The sequence below is a fragment of the Coturnix japonica genome, chromosome 3, assembly GCF_001577835.2.
Source record: "Coturnix japonica isolate 7356 chromosome 3, Coturnix japonica 2.1, whole genome shotgun sequence".
NCBI classification, from domain to species: Eukaryota; Metazoa; Chordata; class Aves; order Galliformes; family Phasianidae; genus Coturnix; species Coturnix japonica.
In genome coordinates this window covers 90,848,235-90,864,426 of record NC_029518.1, presented here as the reverse complement: position 1 = coordinate 90,864,426, position 16,192 = coordinate 90,848,235, and the positions used below count along the sequence as shown (strand labels likewise).

Here is a 16,192-nt window from a genome sequence, read left to right as displayed (position 1 = left end):
GTGTTGAAACACTCATGTTTTGAAATGAACAAAAATCCGTAGTTAGATGAGATACATTTGTAATCATATCTTTATAAATACAGCAACAGAAGGACATGGAGATACTGGAGCAGGTTGTACAGGGAATAGTTGTCCCTATAGTTCCTTATGAGGTACCTGGTCCCCATGTGTTTTTCTCAGCTTCCCTCCCACTACAAAAGAAAATGATCACTGCTGATCATTTATATTTCATTCTTTATTTTGGAAATTTCAAAAGACTGGGAACTTCATAAATGAATTTAAATCACTTTAGGTAAATATTGCTCTAAATAAATATAGCCACAAGTAAGTAAGCTGCCATTAAGCTGTACACTGATTAGCTGTTATAGTGTCCTGGAAATGTGCTATTTTCATTATTTCATTATTATATCTTTAAATTCTTAATGTAATGCATAACAGTGCAAGCAAGCAAGTGGCTGTGCAGTCTTGATAACTGCACGTTATAAAATCCAAATTAAGTTGAGTTTGTTCTGAAGAATTAAATGGCATAAAAATTAAGTTAAATATCTGACCATTTCAACCCAGCAGGATTTTTTAATGGAATAACTTTATAGAGATGTGGATTTTTCATATTTCATTTTTAAAATAATAACTTCAGTTTCCAATTGATGGTATCTGGCATATTTACTTATAAAAAAGTTTTTGTTTTTTTTTCCGAAGAGAGAGGGAAAAGTAGAGTTTTTTCATGTTTAATCTTGAAATTTTTTTCATGACAGACAGACGTTGAATGTTTTGCATCAACACTTTGGATTTTCGAATGTGAATTGGAACTACTTTATTTCCAGGTAAGGTATAAGAAAGTGTTTGTGTAAAGTATCTCTTTTATGCTGATTATAAGAATACAATAAGCTAAACCTTACTGTGTATGAAGTGTTTGTCTTGGTAGAATGAGTCTACTTTTACTTGAGATTGAATAAGAGAACATTTCTGATTAATTTTTATTTTCCTGTGACCAATTTTTCATGGTCTAATCATATATAGGACTTAATTTTCTGTTGAAGTAAGTGCTTGCTTGGTAGGCTGGTTGCCATTAAATGTGGTGGTTCAGTTCTGTCTGCCCCTTCTGTAGTATTATCACCTGTCTCCATCTGTGACGTTTGGCTTTAGGGAATTTGCTGCTGAAAATGTGTGATTTTCAAAGACTTCTAGAAGGATTCACTGAATCACAGCATTGCAAGGGTTAGAAGAGACCCCCAGATATCGTGTCCAACCTCCTTGCTAAAGCATGTTTCCTACAGCAGGTCGCACAAGTAGCTGTCCAGACAGACAGGTCTTGAATGTCTTCAGAGAAGGAGACTCCACAACCCTTCTGGGCAGCCATCCTGTTCCAGCGCTCCGTCACTCTGATAGTAAAGAAGTTCTTCCTTTCTCTACTGTGGAACTCCTGTGTTCCACTTTCCGCATATTGCCCATTGTTATATTATTTCATGCTGCTAAAAAGAGTCTGCGCTAATCAACTTGACTCCTGCGCTATAGGTTTTTACGAACAGTTATTAGATCAGCTCTCAAGCCTTCTCTTTTCTAGACTGAACAGTCCCAGGTCTCTCAGCCTTTCCTCACACAGGAGGTGCTACAGGCAATGGGCTCTTCCTAGAATATTTCTGGTTTGGGTTGTTTTTGAACTGAGGAGGTGCCCAGATTAGTTTTCTGACAGCTTAGACTCTGAATCATCTCACGATAGGAAGTACTGGTGTCGACACAGGGAAATTAGTGCTAGTATTTGTGGCGTCAAGTTGTTTTATTGGCTTTAATGTATCCTTCTTGCTTATGCTCTGCTTAAAGAAGTTTAGTGCATGAGAAATAAGGTGAAGAAGTTGTGAACAACTGCAGTAACTCAGGAGGAAGTAGAGGTTGATAGAGTAGAACTAAAAGGTTTTAATAGGCAGATGTAATCATGACAGTTATCACAGAAAATTTTCTTCTTCATACTCAAATATTGCAAGTCATGCCAGTTTCGCTTATAAAGATCAGAACGGAAAGCTGAATGTAATGCTTCATATATGGCCAAGTCTGTATCAGTCACGGTTCCTGCACTCAAAGGCTACACATTGCTGGAATCAGTTCTGTCAATTCTGACCCAGCACTCAGCTGTTTGCCAGCCTGTTCTACGCTGTTGGGAAATATGAAGCAAACATGATATTTGTGCTGGGCTGCTGCAGTATGTAGCGCTTAAAAACTTAGACTAATATGTCAAGTTATTGAAGAAAGTAAGGTCTCTAGAAGTATTACCATTCATCCAGTGGTTTTGAAGAGAAGGAAATTTTGAAGTATGGAGAGGAGTCTTTAAGCTGGCTGTGCTCTAGTGCATACTGTCATTAATTCAGAAAGGGCTGCTGTGGGCAGATAACCACAAAGACTTCAATTTGTGGTAGGTTAAAACAAGCCCAACCTGGCAGCAGTCTGACTGGCTTTTTATCAAAGCAGGTATGCAGTACCCAAGTGACCCCAGGGAATCAGTGGCAGTCTATCAAATTAAAGGTATTCACTAATTATGTGGATGATTATTCAAAAGCAGCAAAGCACCTGCAGAAGAGCTTCGAAGGTTTAAAGACTCATTAATTTAAGGACCACAGAGGTTTCTGTTGAAAGTAGAAGCAATGTAGTTGACAAACCGTATTCCAGTTTCATTTCACTGGGTGGTTGGACAATCCCAGGTCCATGGTGGAAATGGATATGAGATTGAATGAAGTAAGCCTTCTGTACTGTAGGAAATTAATCATATCTACCTTGCAAATTAATTATATGATTCTTGAAAAGAACATATTCTAACTTAATGAAGTTGCTGCATTTCATTTTCACCCTTTATTTTTTTCCTTAAAGGGCCTTCCAGGCTTCTGTCCTGTTACAGTCCTGTAGAATTCAAAATTGAAATGATGCAAATGTCCTACCTGTTAAATGTTACAAATATAATATTTCAAATATAACTTAGGGCCCATTGAGCTCCTTAAGTGAAGGATGATCTTGCTGTGCTGGTGAGGAGAGAGTCTCAAAAATGACTGTTCTTCATTGGCTTATCCATCCACCTAGAGAGGGACTGAGATAAGCTGGAGTATAGGGCAAGGAGATCTTAAAGGCAGGAAAAGTGGAATGGAAGAACAAAGGGAGAAATTGTAGGAATGCCATGAGAATACTGTAAAATAAAAAGAAATAATGCGAAAGAAGAAAGGTGAAATGAGGAAGACTTACTAGATTATGGATTTTTATTTATTTATTTATTCAAATTCAGTCTATAGAAAGTTAACAATACAGTTCATCATTCTTTTGGCAGGAACTACCACTGGTAGGAAAATATATATATATTTCTATCTATCTATCTATATATCTTTTTAAGCGAATAATTTTTGAGGTCCTAATTTTTGGGGTATTTTAAATTGTTTACAGACATTGAGACAATTTCTTTTTTCAAAGTTAACCCATTTAATATTCCTTTAATGACCTGAAAGATTGATTGTCAGCAGAGATAACGACAAAATGCAGACTGTAGAAGCGTCTAAACACATTTCCCCAAAATAAATTTCTGAGAATGAAATATTAATATAACAACAACAAGCCCAAAAGCATTTCTAAATGTTACTGCAGCAGAAGCAGTTCTTTGTGGTCATAGCTGCAAGCTGTTTGAGCTGTGTTGAAAGTCTTGCATGATAACATTTTCCCCTTCTCTTAGTGCAGAGTCTTGTAGGTTTTTTAATATGAGCTCTATCTCTTACAACTCTTTATAAGATTCTGTTAAACTGCTCTCAGAAATGTTTTTGTGTGTATATATCCATGTGTATCTATTAACATTTTTGAAATGACCTTGGGGGTCGAGAGAATGTGGAGTGGGAAGAGAAAAAACTGTATTTCAATTTCCTGTGTTCTAAGAACTGACAGAAGAGATTCTTAATTGAATAGTAACATAATAAATGTAAGTTGATTATACTTTTCAGGTCTTTGGATGGTAGGAAAATTCCTCATAACCAGCTGACAAAATTTACACATGATCATTTTCTACCAAAACTGTTGTGAGTTGTAAAGATGAAAATAGTACAGGGAGAACGCCTTCATAAATTTAATCAAATTCAGACAATTGATTTCAATGCCTGTAGTGCATTTTGAAGCCATTTAAGGTGTCAGGAGTGATTCATATGTGCCAAAGTAACCATCTAAACTCAATCTCTGGCATGAATTATTCACAAGAACCATGCTTTTAGTACCTCAAATATTGTAACTTTTTTGCTGACTTTTCAGGTACCCTGATAGAAGGAGGACCTGAGCAGCAGGACTTTAAAATACCTTTTAGACATGTTCTAGAAAATAATTCAAAGTTTGGAAGCAAGATGATAAAGTTTCATGTTGGTGTGATGATTTGACTATACTTTATTATCCTTGTGGGCTGTCCTGTTGCATCAGGTGGAACTATGTAAGAAATAGTTTTCAGCTCAGATTATTTTCGTTCATTATTGAATATTTACAAATATAATGCATAAATGTGTTTCATGGTGATCTGTAAAGAAATGTACTGTAAAAAATATAGTTCATTCTTGTGTATTTTGCCAGGTATGTTTTACAGAGTTGAGTGCACCCACCTCTTTCTCAGTTTGAAGCAGCCTTAGATTGGATTTCTGTCTGCTGTAACAGAGTGTGATTCAGTCAGAATCCAAAACTCAAATGGCTTCCCCTGAATTCTGCATCCATACAGGAGAACATTGTGCTGAGTGGTGTTAGTGATGAGGTGTTCACTAACTTACAGTGATGAAACTTTGTGTTGATCTTGAAAAAAAAGGGCAGAATTTTTCAAACAGAACAAAGGCTGCACTTTCTATTGACTTTTCCAGAAACAAAGGTTCTAGCTTTTCACCACCAACAAGAAGAAAGGCCATAATTCATTTAATAAAAACTGCTTCAAAGGGATTTTTCTGATATTAAAAAAGGATTGCAAACATCTTTTTTTGCAGCGTTCACCTTCATTAACACAAGTTGCTGACTTCCTTCCTCAGCTACAGTTCTTCCTACACTCGGAGGTCAGAAAAGAGCAAGATCAACAAGCCACACATCTGGCTGTTTCTCTTTCCAACTGGAACAAAGAAACAATTTTTTTTAAATGACTTTTTGAGTTAATTGTAAACAATTTGGTTTTGGAGTCACTGACTTGCAGCAAATGTTTGTTGTAGGCGGTTGTAGGGAAAAAGGACTGTCCTAATGCAATTCCTTTGTGACCAGTGAGAAAAAAATCACTTTAAAAAAAATAAGTCTCCTAGTGATTAATTATGCTCAGAATTTTGAGTGCATGTATAGGACTTTTGTCAAGCTTGAAATGCATGCCTTTTAGTTACAAAGAGAGATGAAAGTAGTTGCTTATTTCAGTTCCCTATATTCTTTTATACAGCGATACTGATATATATTTTTTCATTTTATTTTCAGCAGTTCCATGTGCATGTGCAAACTGACAGTGATACAAGTATGGAGGGCAAATAGTAGAATAAACCTATTTTAAAATGAGAGTTCTGATCTAATACGTTTTCCCAGTATTTATATTTCTAAATGCTTTTGCTCTAATAAACTCTTACAAAAATATCTTTATTTACTCTCATCTATCATTAAGAAACAGTTTGAAAACTAACCCTTAAATAATTATTAAAGCATAAGAACCACTGGAAAATAAGAACTGTATTTATTATTTTTCACTTGCCTTTTAGTATCAGTTAACATCAGCTTACCTTGTCTATAAGATTTACTTTTTTTATATATAAATGTTTTATCTAAAAGTGAGGTAAACACCTAATATGACTTCTGGTGTTGTTAGATTTTACAAGTGGAAATACTAAACCATTGGTGTACATTGGTATTGAAATCCCATGTACTTCTTAAATACCTTATTATACCTTTATCAATCTAATTTGTGCTTGTATTACTCCAATATTTTGGTTTATTTAATATTCCTTTCTAATATGATAGTTTTATATCTAACCTGACCGTTCTGCTAAATACTTGCACATGTCTAGGCATGAACAATAAACTGTTAATGCTGATTCATTAATAAACTGGACTGTTTGGAATTATCCCTAAATTTCTGACAAACATAACTAAAATCACCCAAAGAAAATGTTTCTATCAATTTGTTTCTAGGAGGAAAAAATGAGCTGTATTATGATTATTTTTTTTATGATTTTTTTTTTTTTTGTCAAATCTATGTGTTTGAGTTGATAATGCCACTTAGTGGATAAAGACCTTAACTACAGCCTCTGCTAAAACAAGTATTAGAAAGTTATCATTCTATATGTTGTAGTCTTTTTCCTGGCTAGAATCTGCTGATTGTTGCATGTTTTCAATGAACCTTCTATTCTCCCCATTTTATGAAGTCCGTGATAATCAATTCAGGTTCTAAATGAAATGTATTAAAAAGTGAGAGTCATTTATTACAGAATATTAAAGTCAGAAGAAAAGGTCTTATTTGTCTATTTCATTTAATTTAAAATATTAAATACTCTTGGTTCTCTTGTGTTCATCCTTTAGTGAGTGAAATATAGTTGGTAGCAAGCTGATTAAATTGGTGTTTTAAGAAATTTTTTACTTTTAGCATTTGTGGTTGGAAGATTGGGTGGCTGGGCAAGCCATGACCTTGAAGAAGCATTTTTTTACTTCATATCTCATGTTTTTCTGAAGTTTTGAATTGCATTGCTTTCCTTAATAAGTAAATTGAATTATGTACAGTAAAATACTGATCTAATCAAAGGAGAAGGAAGAAAACAGCATTAAATTTCCTGTCATGTTCCACTGCTTTATTATAGATTGACTTAAATTTTCATTGACTTAAATGACAATGTTTGTCTATCATGAAATTGAGAATAACTGGGTGTCTTTTTTCTGCCTCACCTCATCCTCCAAAGAACTCACAGTCGGAGCTGGCACAAACCTAAGTTTTATGGCTCTGAGCTGAATGAAATCACAGACTTGCTCCTGTGGCCAGAGCAGAAAGAGCATGGCATGTAGGTGAAGGGAGGTGATCCTCCCCATCTCCTCTGCCTGGTGAGGCCACATAGGGAGTACTGTGTCCAGTTCTAGTCACCTCAGTTCAGAAAAGACAGGGAACTTCTAGAGAGAGTCCACAGAGGTGATGAAGCCCTGGAGCATCTCCCATATGAGGAAAGGATGAGAGACCCGGGACTGTTCAGCCTAGTGATGGGAAATCTTATCAATGCTTTTATCAATATCTAAAGAGCGAGTGTCAAGTCAATGGGGCCAGGCTCCTTTCAGCAGTGCTCAGTGACACAACGAGAGGCAGTGTGCACAAACTGAACATGGGAAGTTCCATAAGAACATGAGAAAGGACTTTTCTGTGAGGATGACAGAGCTCTGGAAGAACTGAACCAGAGAGGTTGTGGGTTCTTTTCCTCTGTGGAAATTCAAAACTTGCCTAGACATCTTCCTGTGCGACCTGCTTTAGCAGGGGGTTGGACTTGATCATCTTCAGAGGTCCCTTCCAACCCCTACAATTCATTGGTTCTATGATTTCTTTATCTCAATTCTATCCAGGTGTGAATGGAAAGTTAGTTACAGTTGAAAATTAAGTGAATTTCTTGGGTCCTTATTAAGTAAAACTTACAACATTTTACTCTAAATCTACTTTTAGTGTGTTTTTTTTTCCATAGTTCCTAGTTGTAAAGGCACAAATAGCCTATCAAACAATACAACTCAGAAAAGGCAGTAAAAACTGTTGGATATAACTAACTTCCTACATTTTGATTGTCGGTAATGGGCATTTTTATGTCTCCCATCCCATGCATCTAATTTTGAGTCAGTACCAAAGGAAAACCAGATTTCAAATGTCAATTTACGCTTGTTTTTAAACTAAATTATGAGGTAAAGAAAGAGGGAATGGGAAACCAACATAATGGGTTTTAATAATGATACTTATTCTGAAATTTGGTTATTAAAGTACTATTTTGATTAGTTTGGCTTTAGTTAGAAGATGAAGTTAAGACAGCGGATAAGTTCATCGAGTATTACTGCAGCTCTGGTCCCTACAGAAATTCAGTTCCGTGTGTGCATCTTCTGAAGAAGTAGGTTAGTACTGATAGTTCAGTGCAAAAATCAATTAGTAATTACATCTAGACTAATTGTGGCACCTTACTTAAGCATAAAGATCACAAGCATTTCATATAAAACATTAAATGACTTGTTTTTATCTAGAGCAAACTTTTCCATGAGCTTTGTGTAAAACTTCTTGTTCTTTCATAGTTCAGTACTAAACAGCGTGATGCAGATTAAAAACACTCAGGTGTGTCTCTGGTTTAGATTTCCATTCAGTCAGTAGAGGGCACCTCATCACCAACAAAAGCTTCCTGGGTTTGTGTTATCTTTATTTGAGTGAAGCCATATTGAATGAGCAAACGTCTGTAGTCTGGTCTGTGAGTTTTAAATGTCTCCTTCACAGGAAATCCACTGAGTAGCATTGTAGGGTTGTCAAAACAACTGTACAATGTTCACTTTTGTCCATATGTCTAACTTTGCTCACATCACTGAACAATGCTCTGTTTTCTTTGTATAATACGCCTCTATAGGCATGTGCATCTTGTAATGTGAAGGGAATAAGCTGTTATGAATGAGCTTGTGATTAATCATCATGAAAATCTGTCAGCTAAGTAAAAATAGGTTTTATAGGGAAGTAGAATAAAGTCACTACTGCGTATCAATTTTATTGTCTCGACAAAAAGATACCTTGCAGATTTCATTGCTAAATTAAGAGTAGCTTCTAGTAGTTATTTAAATTAATTATGGTGAAGCCTGTCACGGTCAGTCAGTATGTTGTTTCAATTTTCATTTGCCCTATCTAATGGAATTTTTAATTGAAAGGAAGGAATTTTAATTCAGCATCATTCACAGCACTCTTCCCTTACTTGGCACCATATGCAAATAACAGATTTGTTAATATACCACAAAAACTTTCAGCTCAAAAATGTTTTTGGCATTCTTTGCGTATAAAGCATATTACTTGGAAATGGATTTACTAGAGGATGTACTCCTTAAAGCATTAGGCACAGTGCTAAAGTATCACACACAATACAAGTGCCTAATGAAACAAGACTTATATTTTGTATTTCCATAATTAAGAGGGCTAATATACTTGCCTAGTAACTGAATATAACTTTTAAGGCAGGATATTTTGTAGAAATGCCACAGTCTTGAGTTTTCCCTGGAAGTTTTAATTAACTGGGAGTCTAATGTGGAAGAATGAAAGTTAATAAAATAATATCAGAAGGAATAAAAAGATGGCACAAAGCTAATTAAGCAAAAGGGAAGAATTACTGGAATTCATGCATTTCTATAGCTCCTGTCTAATTACAGATTACAGTTTCATTGGAGAAGATACATTCTGCAGTATATTTAACATAGCCCCTATTCCTGGGCCCTGACTGTATGATCAATCATTGAAAAAAACTGGAGTTCAGTACTTTTCTACTCTGCTTTATGTTTAATTTATTGCCCAGCATAACAATGAAGTAATTTTTCCTCAGCCTCTGTGATTACCAGACCATCTGCGCTTCTAAGTTTTTATTTCAGACACTTGCACTGCATTTTGTGTGACCATATGAAATATTCTGTTTGGTGTAGTTATAAGGCTGAAAAATTGGAAGACATTAAAAGGTAGAAAGAGCAACAATGTCTGTTTTTTTCTGTTTCTGATTTTTCATCTGAGTTCGTATTTTGGTTACGATTTTTTGTGAGAGAAGGCAAGAAGGAAATTCTGACAAGAACTGGATGATGTGGCTGTGACTTATCTTAGGATATTTGTGAAACAGAAGTTCAGTTCCTTCTGGAAAAGGATGAAATGGTTTTGCTTTGAAGGAAGTAACTCTAAATGCTAGCTAAACCTGTTCTGCTTCTGTTAAGGGCATCTCTTTTCCATGCATCTATTTGGTACTCATTCCTGCTTTGCTTACCTTAAATTATCAACTGATAGAGGCTCTATGTATAGAGCATGGGGAAATTGATCCCCTTTCTGGTGTTTTAAGCATCAGTGGAAGTGATTCAATGAATTGGATTACGATTACTGTACTTTGTATGTTCAGGTGAAGGTATCAAGTACAACAGTAATTTTTTTATTTCAAGCGTAATTTTTATTCCAGTTATTTCATTGGCTTACATTCTTTTTATTGGTCTGCGAATCAGAATCCATATATTTTGGAATCCTGGTTTCCATTCTTTCATGATGGCTCTTTTTGACATAGCACACTTTGAAAATGCATGGGTGTTCTCTTCAAAGTATATTCAGAGGCAAGGCTGGCACATTGAAAAATCCCTTTATAAAGCTGCAGGTTCATCTGAGGTAACCCTTTTTTTCACTTTTGATTTTAGGGAGACCACAAGCCAAGCTCTTAATCCTTGGGGCTATAAATACTCGTATTCTTGGCCATCTCTTCTAACATTCTGTGATTATTTAAAAATCCATTTGTCATTACAAACCATTTATTATCTTCTTCTGACTTGCCTCACCTTTCTCGTAGTTTTTAATTGTGTCCTGCAAGCTACCTATTAGTTGACAGTAAAAGCTCTTGGCTCAAAGCCTTATTTATCTAGGAACTATTATAAAATAACTGTTCAAAGCAGAATCTTTTTATCTTCATTTACTTTCACCTTGAGCAACATTCTTCTCTTATTCCACTTTGCATTTTTTTGCATCAGTTTTGGGGGATGGAGTTTAGTTGGATTTTTTCTGTGTATATCCATGACCAGAATAAGAAAGGTGAGGCACTGTTATTTCTTTGCTTATTTGTACTAAAGTCTCTCTGTATGCTCTCAGTCTGTGGATGCTCTCAGACTGTGTGTTTCCATTCTCTAGGAGCTGGTCTTCCACAAGTGCTTTAGGAGAGTAAGTGTTTTTAATCTTCATTGCAAAGGGTAAGAAGCAAAATCAAAAGTGTTAGTAATAGAGTTGGCAAATGTGAGAAACGATTTTTTAAATCTTCCTTCTTCTCCCAGATAAAAAATGACTGATACGAGTTTTCTTCAGAAAACAAAATATGTTATCATTACCAAGAAACTTTGATGATATTTAGTCAGGATTTCTTTTTTTTTTTTTTAATTATCATTTCATTCTGTAACTCAGTAAACTATTTTCTAAGTTGTGCAGTTCTGCGTTGTTCCCTTAGAAGCATCTCAGCAAACTACATGACAACTTGAAATTGGGCTTTTGATCTAAGAGATCTTGAGTTCAGATGGTACTATGTTTTATTATGGTTTTTATATCACAGTTAATTATTCATGCGGTAAGGTCAGTTACACTGCTTTAACGATACTAATAAGCTTAGTACACTACAGTTCCCTCAGACTGTGGCTGTATGCATATATCAGTGAAGCTATTCCATTAGAAGTCATCGTTCCTAATTACTGATTGCTGCTCCTGAGCTTGGGAGTCTCTGTTTCTCCTGAAACTCCCAGTGGAGCTTCTCATGAGAACCCTCCCAGCCCCATTTAGTTAGGGTAATTTAAATGAATTTAAGCAGTAGGTATTTGCTGAACCAGCTTATTGTGACAAAAGCCTTTTAGACCATGTTTATGTATGTGGGCAGATTTAGGAAATTATATATGGCAAAGAAGCACTGATGAACAGGAAAGGGTTGAGCTGATGAATGTCTCTTTTCCACTAATACAGTGTTTAGACACTTCATAGGTCTGCATGTAGCTATCATGATACTGCTGGTTTTGAGTTTGTACTGATGTAAATTAGTCCTGTAAAGTCAGATGAAACAACTTTATTAAAACTTACAACGTGCATAATATTGTAGCTATCAATGAAAAATAGTGCAGGACTTCACAGTTTAAAATTATGCGATGACTTAAAGCAGTAAATCAGCAAATATATTAAAGATCTTTAAAAACTAGTCTAGCGTTTGACATACAAAACTGAGTTGATAATACCCAGTTTGTGAACATCGATTACATTTTCAAAACAGGATTTCAGTATATCTGAGAATGTAGATAATATCCATGTCAGATTTGAAGGATTGATTGGTGGGCCATGGAGCTGCATTTTATTTTCCGCAATGCAAAAATAAAATGATTTTTACTGTAGGAGAAGGAATTTGTAGCAATACCTCTAAAATGTCTAAACTAAATCACTGAAATTTTGGGAGCAAAGTGATGCAATAGAAAACCATCCTGTGGTATTTTAGTTTTGAAGCTCAACACTTTAAAAAATGCTAGTGAATAATGATGTGAAACACAACAGATTTCTTACACTTTGCTTGTATCTGTGTGCAACTAATTAAATGTTGAGCATTGAATAAGGACTAACGAGCTTTCAGCTGTCACCAGTACTTTAGAGAAGTATTTTCAGTGTTCATAATTCATATATATATTAGGGTAAGCTTTGATCATTTGCAAAGGTAGAAAATTGAGAATGCAAACACCGTTGTGTCTGCATATCATCTTTTTTAAAACACACTGATAAAAGGTTATGTTTGGAGGGATATGGGCACTAAAGAGAAGCTGCTATCGTTTAGGAGTATTGTGACAGCAATATTTTTATGCATGCATTGAGTCTTATTTCGGCATTTGAACAGATTTTGCAGCAACTAAAGGAAAATGCAGTTTAGTGAAATGGAATTTTGAATTCTCAGGATTAAGCCTTTCTAATTTCCTACTGTGCTTTAGCTGTATGTCTGCATTTTTGTCACAACTGTAGTATATATACTGACTCCCTCAGAATTTATGCCATTAATTACTTTAAAATCTCATTGGAAGTTATCATGAAAGGTTTTTTGTGGTTCCTGAGGTTTGAAAAACATTATTTCCAGGGAAGGACAGTTTGAAAGATCTAAGTTGTGGAAGCAGCAAGCTATGAAGAATAAAATGATGTGTCTTGGGGCAGGGGAATATGGTTATTAACGTTTCTATGAAGATGAAGACTACTCTTCTGTTACACACTTAAAAACATACTTTTGAATGATTAATTGTAGTTGAAACCAAATGTTACTTGGAACTAGAGTTGCTTTTGGTTTTGCTTTTAGAAAGCCGATAAAGAACTATTTTGAATCATAAAAAAATGAAGCATATTTATTAGATGTTTGAACCGTAACTTCTAGATGTTGGTCTTCAGTATCGCTCATTGTTCAGTTTTGTGTATACTGAAGGTAATGCCAAGCCACTGCCTTTAAGATCATTGGAAAATGTAGTTTAACCCAGAAAAAACGATGTAAATTTTGTGCCTGGGTTTTTGTTTAGTACTTTTAACAGCTGAATTCATTTACTGAATGCGGATTATAGGAAAGGATAAGAAAAATGAACAGCTGAAAAATTTAGTAGAAGTTCAGGACAAATATATTAGAAATCTCCACAGCTATGATGTTATATAGTCTCTGTGAAGGAACTGAAACCAAAGACTGGGCACATGACCTAAAGCTATTCAATGCAAATAAGAGTGCTTAGCTTCAGTTTTTGGCAAAGGGAACAGCTTTCTTGCTGTTCAAACTATGCTATCAGCTAAACCAGTCTCTGGATGCAGAGCTAACTTCGACAGCAGAAGAAATGGTTGGATTCTCTCTGAAGACTGAAGGCAATGAGGTAAGATACAGCTTAAAATGAGTTGAAAGTGAAGAATCCAAACGGAGTCAGTAATTTAGATTGTGGTAGCATTTCTTAGTAATATAAGTTGTTTATTTCAGGGTTATGTAAATGAAACTAAGTATATGCATATTATTTTCCCTGTTCTAAATGATGTTATAAAATGTAATACAGAAGTGTGATGAGATGTTAAATCACTTAGTATACAAGGTTTGGTGCTGTATAAAATTGCTTGCCCTGTTCTCATGTTTTTCCCCTTTTTAAGCTGATCGTGAAGATGGGCTCAGTTCATAAAATGTACATCCTGTGAAAGTGAAACTGCATTTCATTTTTTCTTTTTGGTTATGAATATATGTAACTTTATGAATAACAGATAATGTATCTTCATGTTTCGATATTGTTTATGTAAGATGATGCTAACTGTGAAGGACTTGACAGTCTGCTCACTGGATTTGTTCTGGTGAGAAATGTCTGAAGAGGTATTTCATGCAAAGCAAAGCTATTTCTATAGCAAAAAAAAAAAAAAAAGGGTTTACATGAACCTGTATGTTCTGAACACATTATGGAATGACTGTGACTGCTTTTAAATCTCCAAACCTCAGATTGTCTTCCTAGGAGATGTATCATTTATATACATATAAAAATGAGAGCTCATGATACTTTTTCTGCTGTAGTGCTTGAGGGAGAATTGGAAAACCTTTGCCTCCTCTGATGGAGTTTTGACCATATTCAAGCTTAGAATAACGTTGTTGTTGTTTATATTCTGATCTCTCAAACTGCAAAAATAGATGTGCATGAGATGTGAGCCTTGACAGTGATGGTTCAGAGTACTGACAGTGATTTATCACTGAGGCAAAAAACAGATTTTCATCTCATTTTTAAACTTAAAATCACATTTTTATACATGCCTCCAGGGAGACTGTTTATTTTAGCATGTGATTTTCATAGTTTCATTGCTTACTTCTGAGGAAAAGTTTAATTCCCCAAAATCTGTACTTTCACATACTTTTAGAATAATATATTGTTTTAAGGGCTGGTATAAAAAACAAACAAACAAAAAACATCTTTTTCTTCAGTTCTACTTCTGTTTTTACTTCCAGAGAGACCTGGTTTTTGAGAATTGGTCACTTCTCCTTCTTGTTAAATAAATATTTTCAAATATTTTCACTGTGATACAAGATAAGAGTAGCAAATTAAAAAAAACCTGCAGTTTCAACTTCTAAAATTAAAAGTTTAAAAAAAAAAAAAAAAAGATATTTTAGTTTTCTAATACATTTTTCTTGTAATATTGTTTCAAATTGAGTAATTTTAATGAAATATTGCAAGTTTATGCTAAGGATCTAACTCAGCAGCTATGATATTTTTGGCTCTGGAATGGTATTTGGTCATCTGAGTCAAGCAATTTAGAGGCTTTACAAATACAAATACAGTTTTCACTTAGTTTCTTCTAAGTAAATAAGCTCATAAATATCCGTACTTAATAATGTTGTACTGATGTTTCAATTCCAATTTGATAGACAGAATTATTTCTGTATCAGTCCAAGGTTTTACTCTGCACAAAACTGACCATCAAAATATTTCTTGTGGTCCAGAACGTGTCATAATGTTTAATGAATGATGTTTCAAACCTTAGTGGTAGTATTCTAACTTCACGTGTGTAACTGTTTATGATTTTGTTGCATTTGCTAGGTTTGCTGGGATGGGTAATCTTCTTAAGGTCCTTACCAGGGAAATTGAAAACTATCCACATTTTTTCCTGGATTTTGAAAGTAAGTTCAAACAATTATGAGATTATGAGAGAATCTTTTCCCTGACTTAACAGCGAACTAAGGAAAAAAATCTTAAGATCCAATTGTTTGCAGTGTATATTTTCCAGCACAACCAGTCTATCCAAGTCCTTGTCTCTAAAACCATTTGTTCACTCAGAACTCCTTTTCTCTTCCTTTTCTATTTTTCAGGAACCAAATGGGAAATCTTTTAAAAGTTCTCACTTGCACAGAGCTTGATCAGGGGCCAAATTTTTTCCTTGACTTTGAAAGTGAGCAAAGCTTCTTGCCTGGCTTGCCTTCTTTGCTTATTACTTCCTAATAAACTGCATGTGCTTACGTGTCATGAAGCAATTCAAAAGGGATTTGCAAGCAAATTAAATTACACTTAGGTTGAGTATTGAGCTTTTTGGGGAACTATAAGACTATGTAAAACTGCCTCATGAGAAGATGGTGGGATGATAGATATGCAAATAAAATATAACTGATTTAATTTCAGAACATTTATAAGCCATTATTAAATTTATATGTGAATGAACTTACTTCAGCTTACTCTTACAAATCAGGGTTAATAATATACGTCCTTTGTGTTTCTTCACTGAATGGAAATATATTTACAGTGGAAATAAATATGAAGAGCTTAAAAAATACCAACAGTGTAGGTGGCTGGTTCAGTGGTGATTTAACTGGATTATCATAGATTTTAAAAAGTAATGAAGTGGTATAAGTGTAAGTACTTGATTGCATCTCTCTTAATTGCATGTTTATTGGTTTGCAAACAGTGTTTCACATACTAATTTCCTTGTCACATTTGTTTCTGAATCAGAGCTATTTCCCTTCAGCTG

The 16,192-nt window shown here is 34.8% G+C and overlaps 1 protein-coding gene across 5 annotated transcripts in view; it reads left to right on the top strand.

Annotated features, from left to right (window-relative positions):
- Positions 1-16,192, top strand: part of CYRIA (CYFIP related Rac1 interactor A) — a 53,087-nt gene that overhangs the window by 17,344 nt on the left and 19,551 nt on the right. The window contains exons 3-4 of one of the 5 annotated variants that reach the window (XM_015859430.2): positions 756-824; positions 15,271-15,350. In XM_015859430.2, coding sequence (XP_015714916.1) covers positions 15,281-15,350 — 70 coding nt within the window. In that variant the 5' untranslated portion in view covers positions 756-824; positions 15,271-15,280. Of the gene's footprint in view, positions 1-755; positions 825-15,270; positions 15,351-15,539; positions 15,620-16,192 lie in introns of those variants that run through there. The other 4 variants (XM_015859427.2, XM_015859428.2, XM_015859431.2 and 1 more) reach the window with 4 other exon arrangements.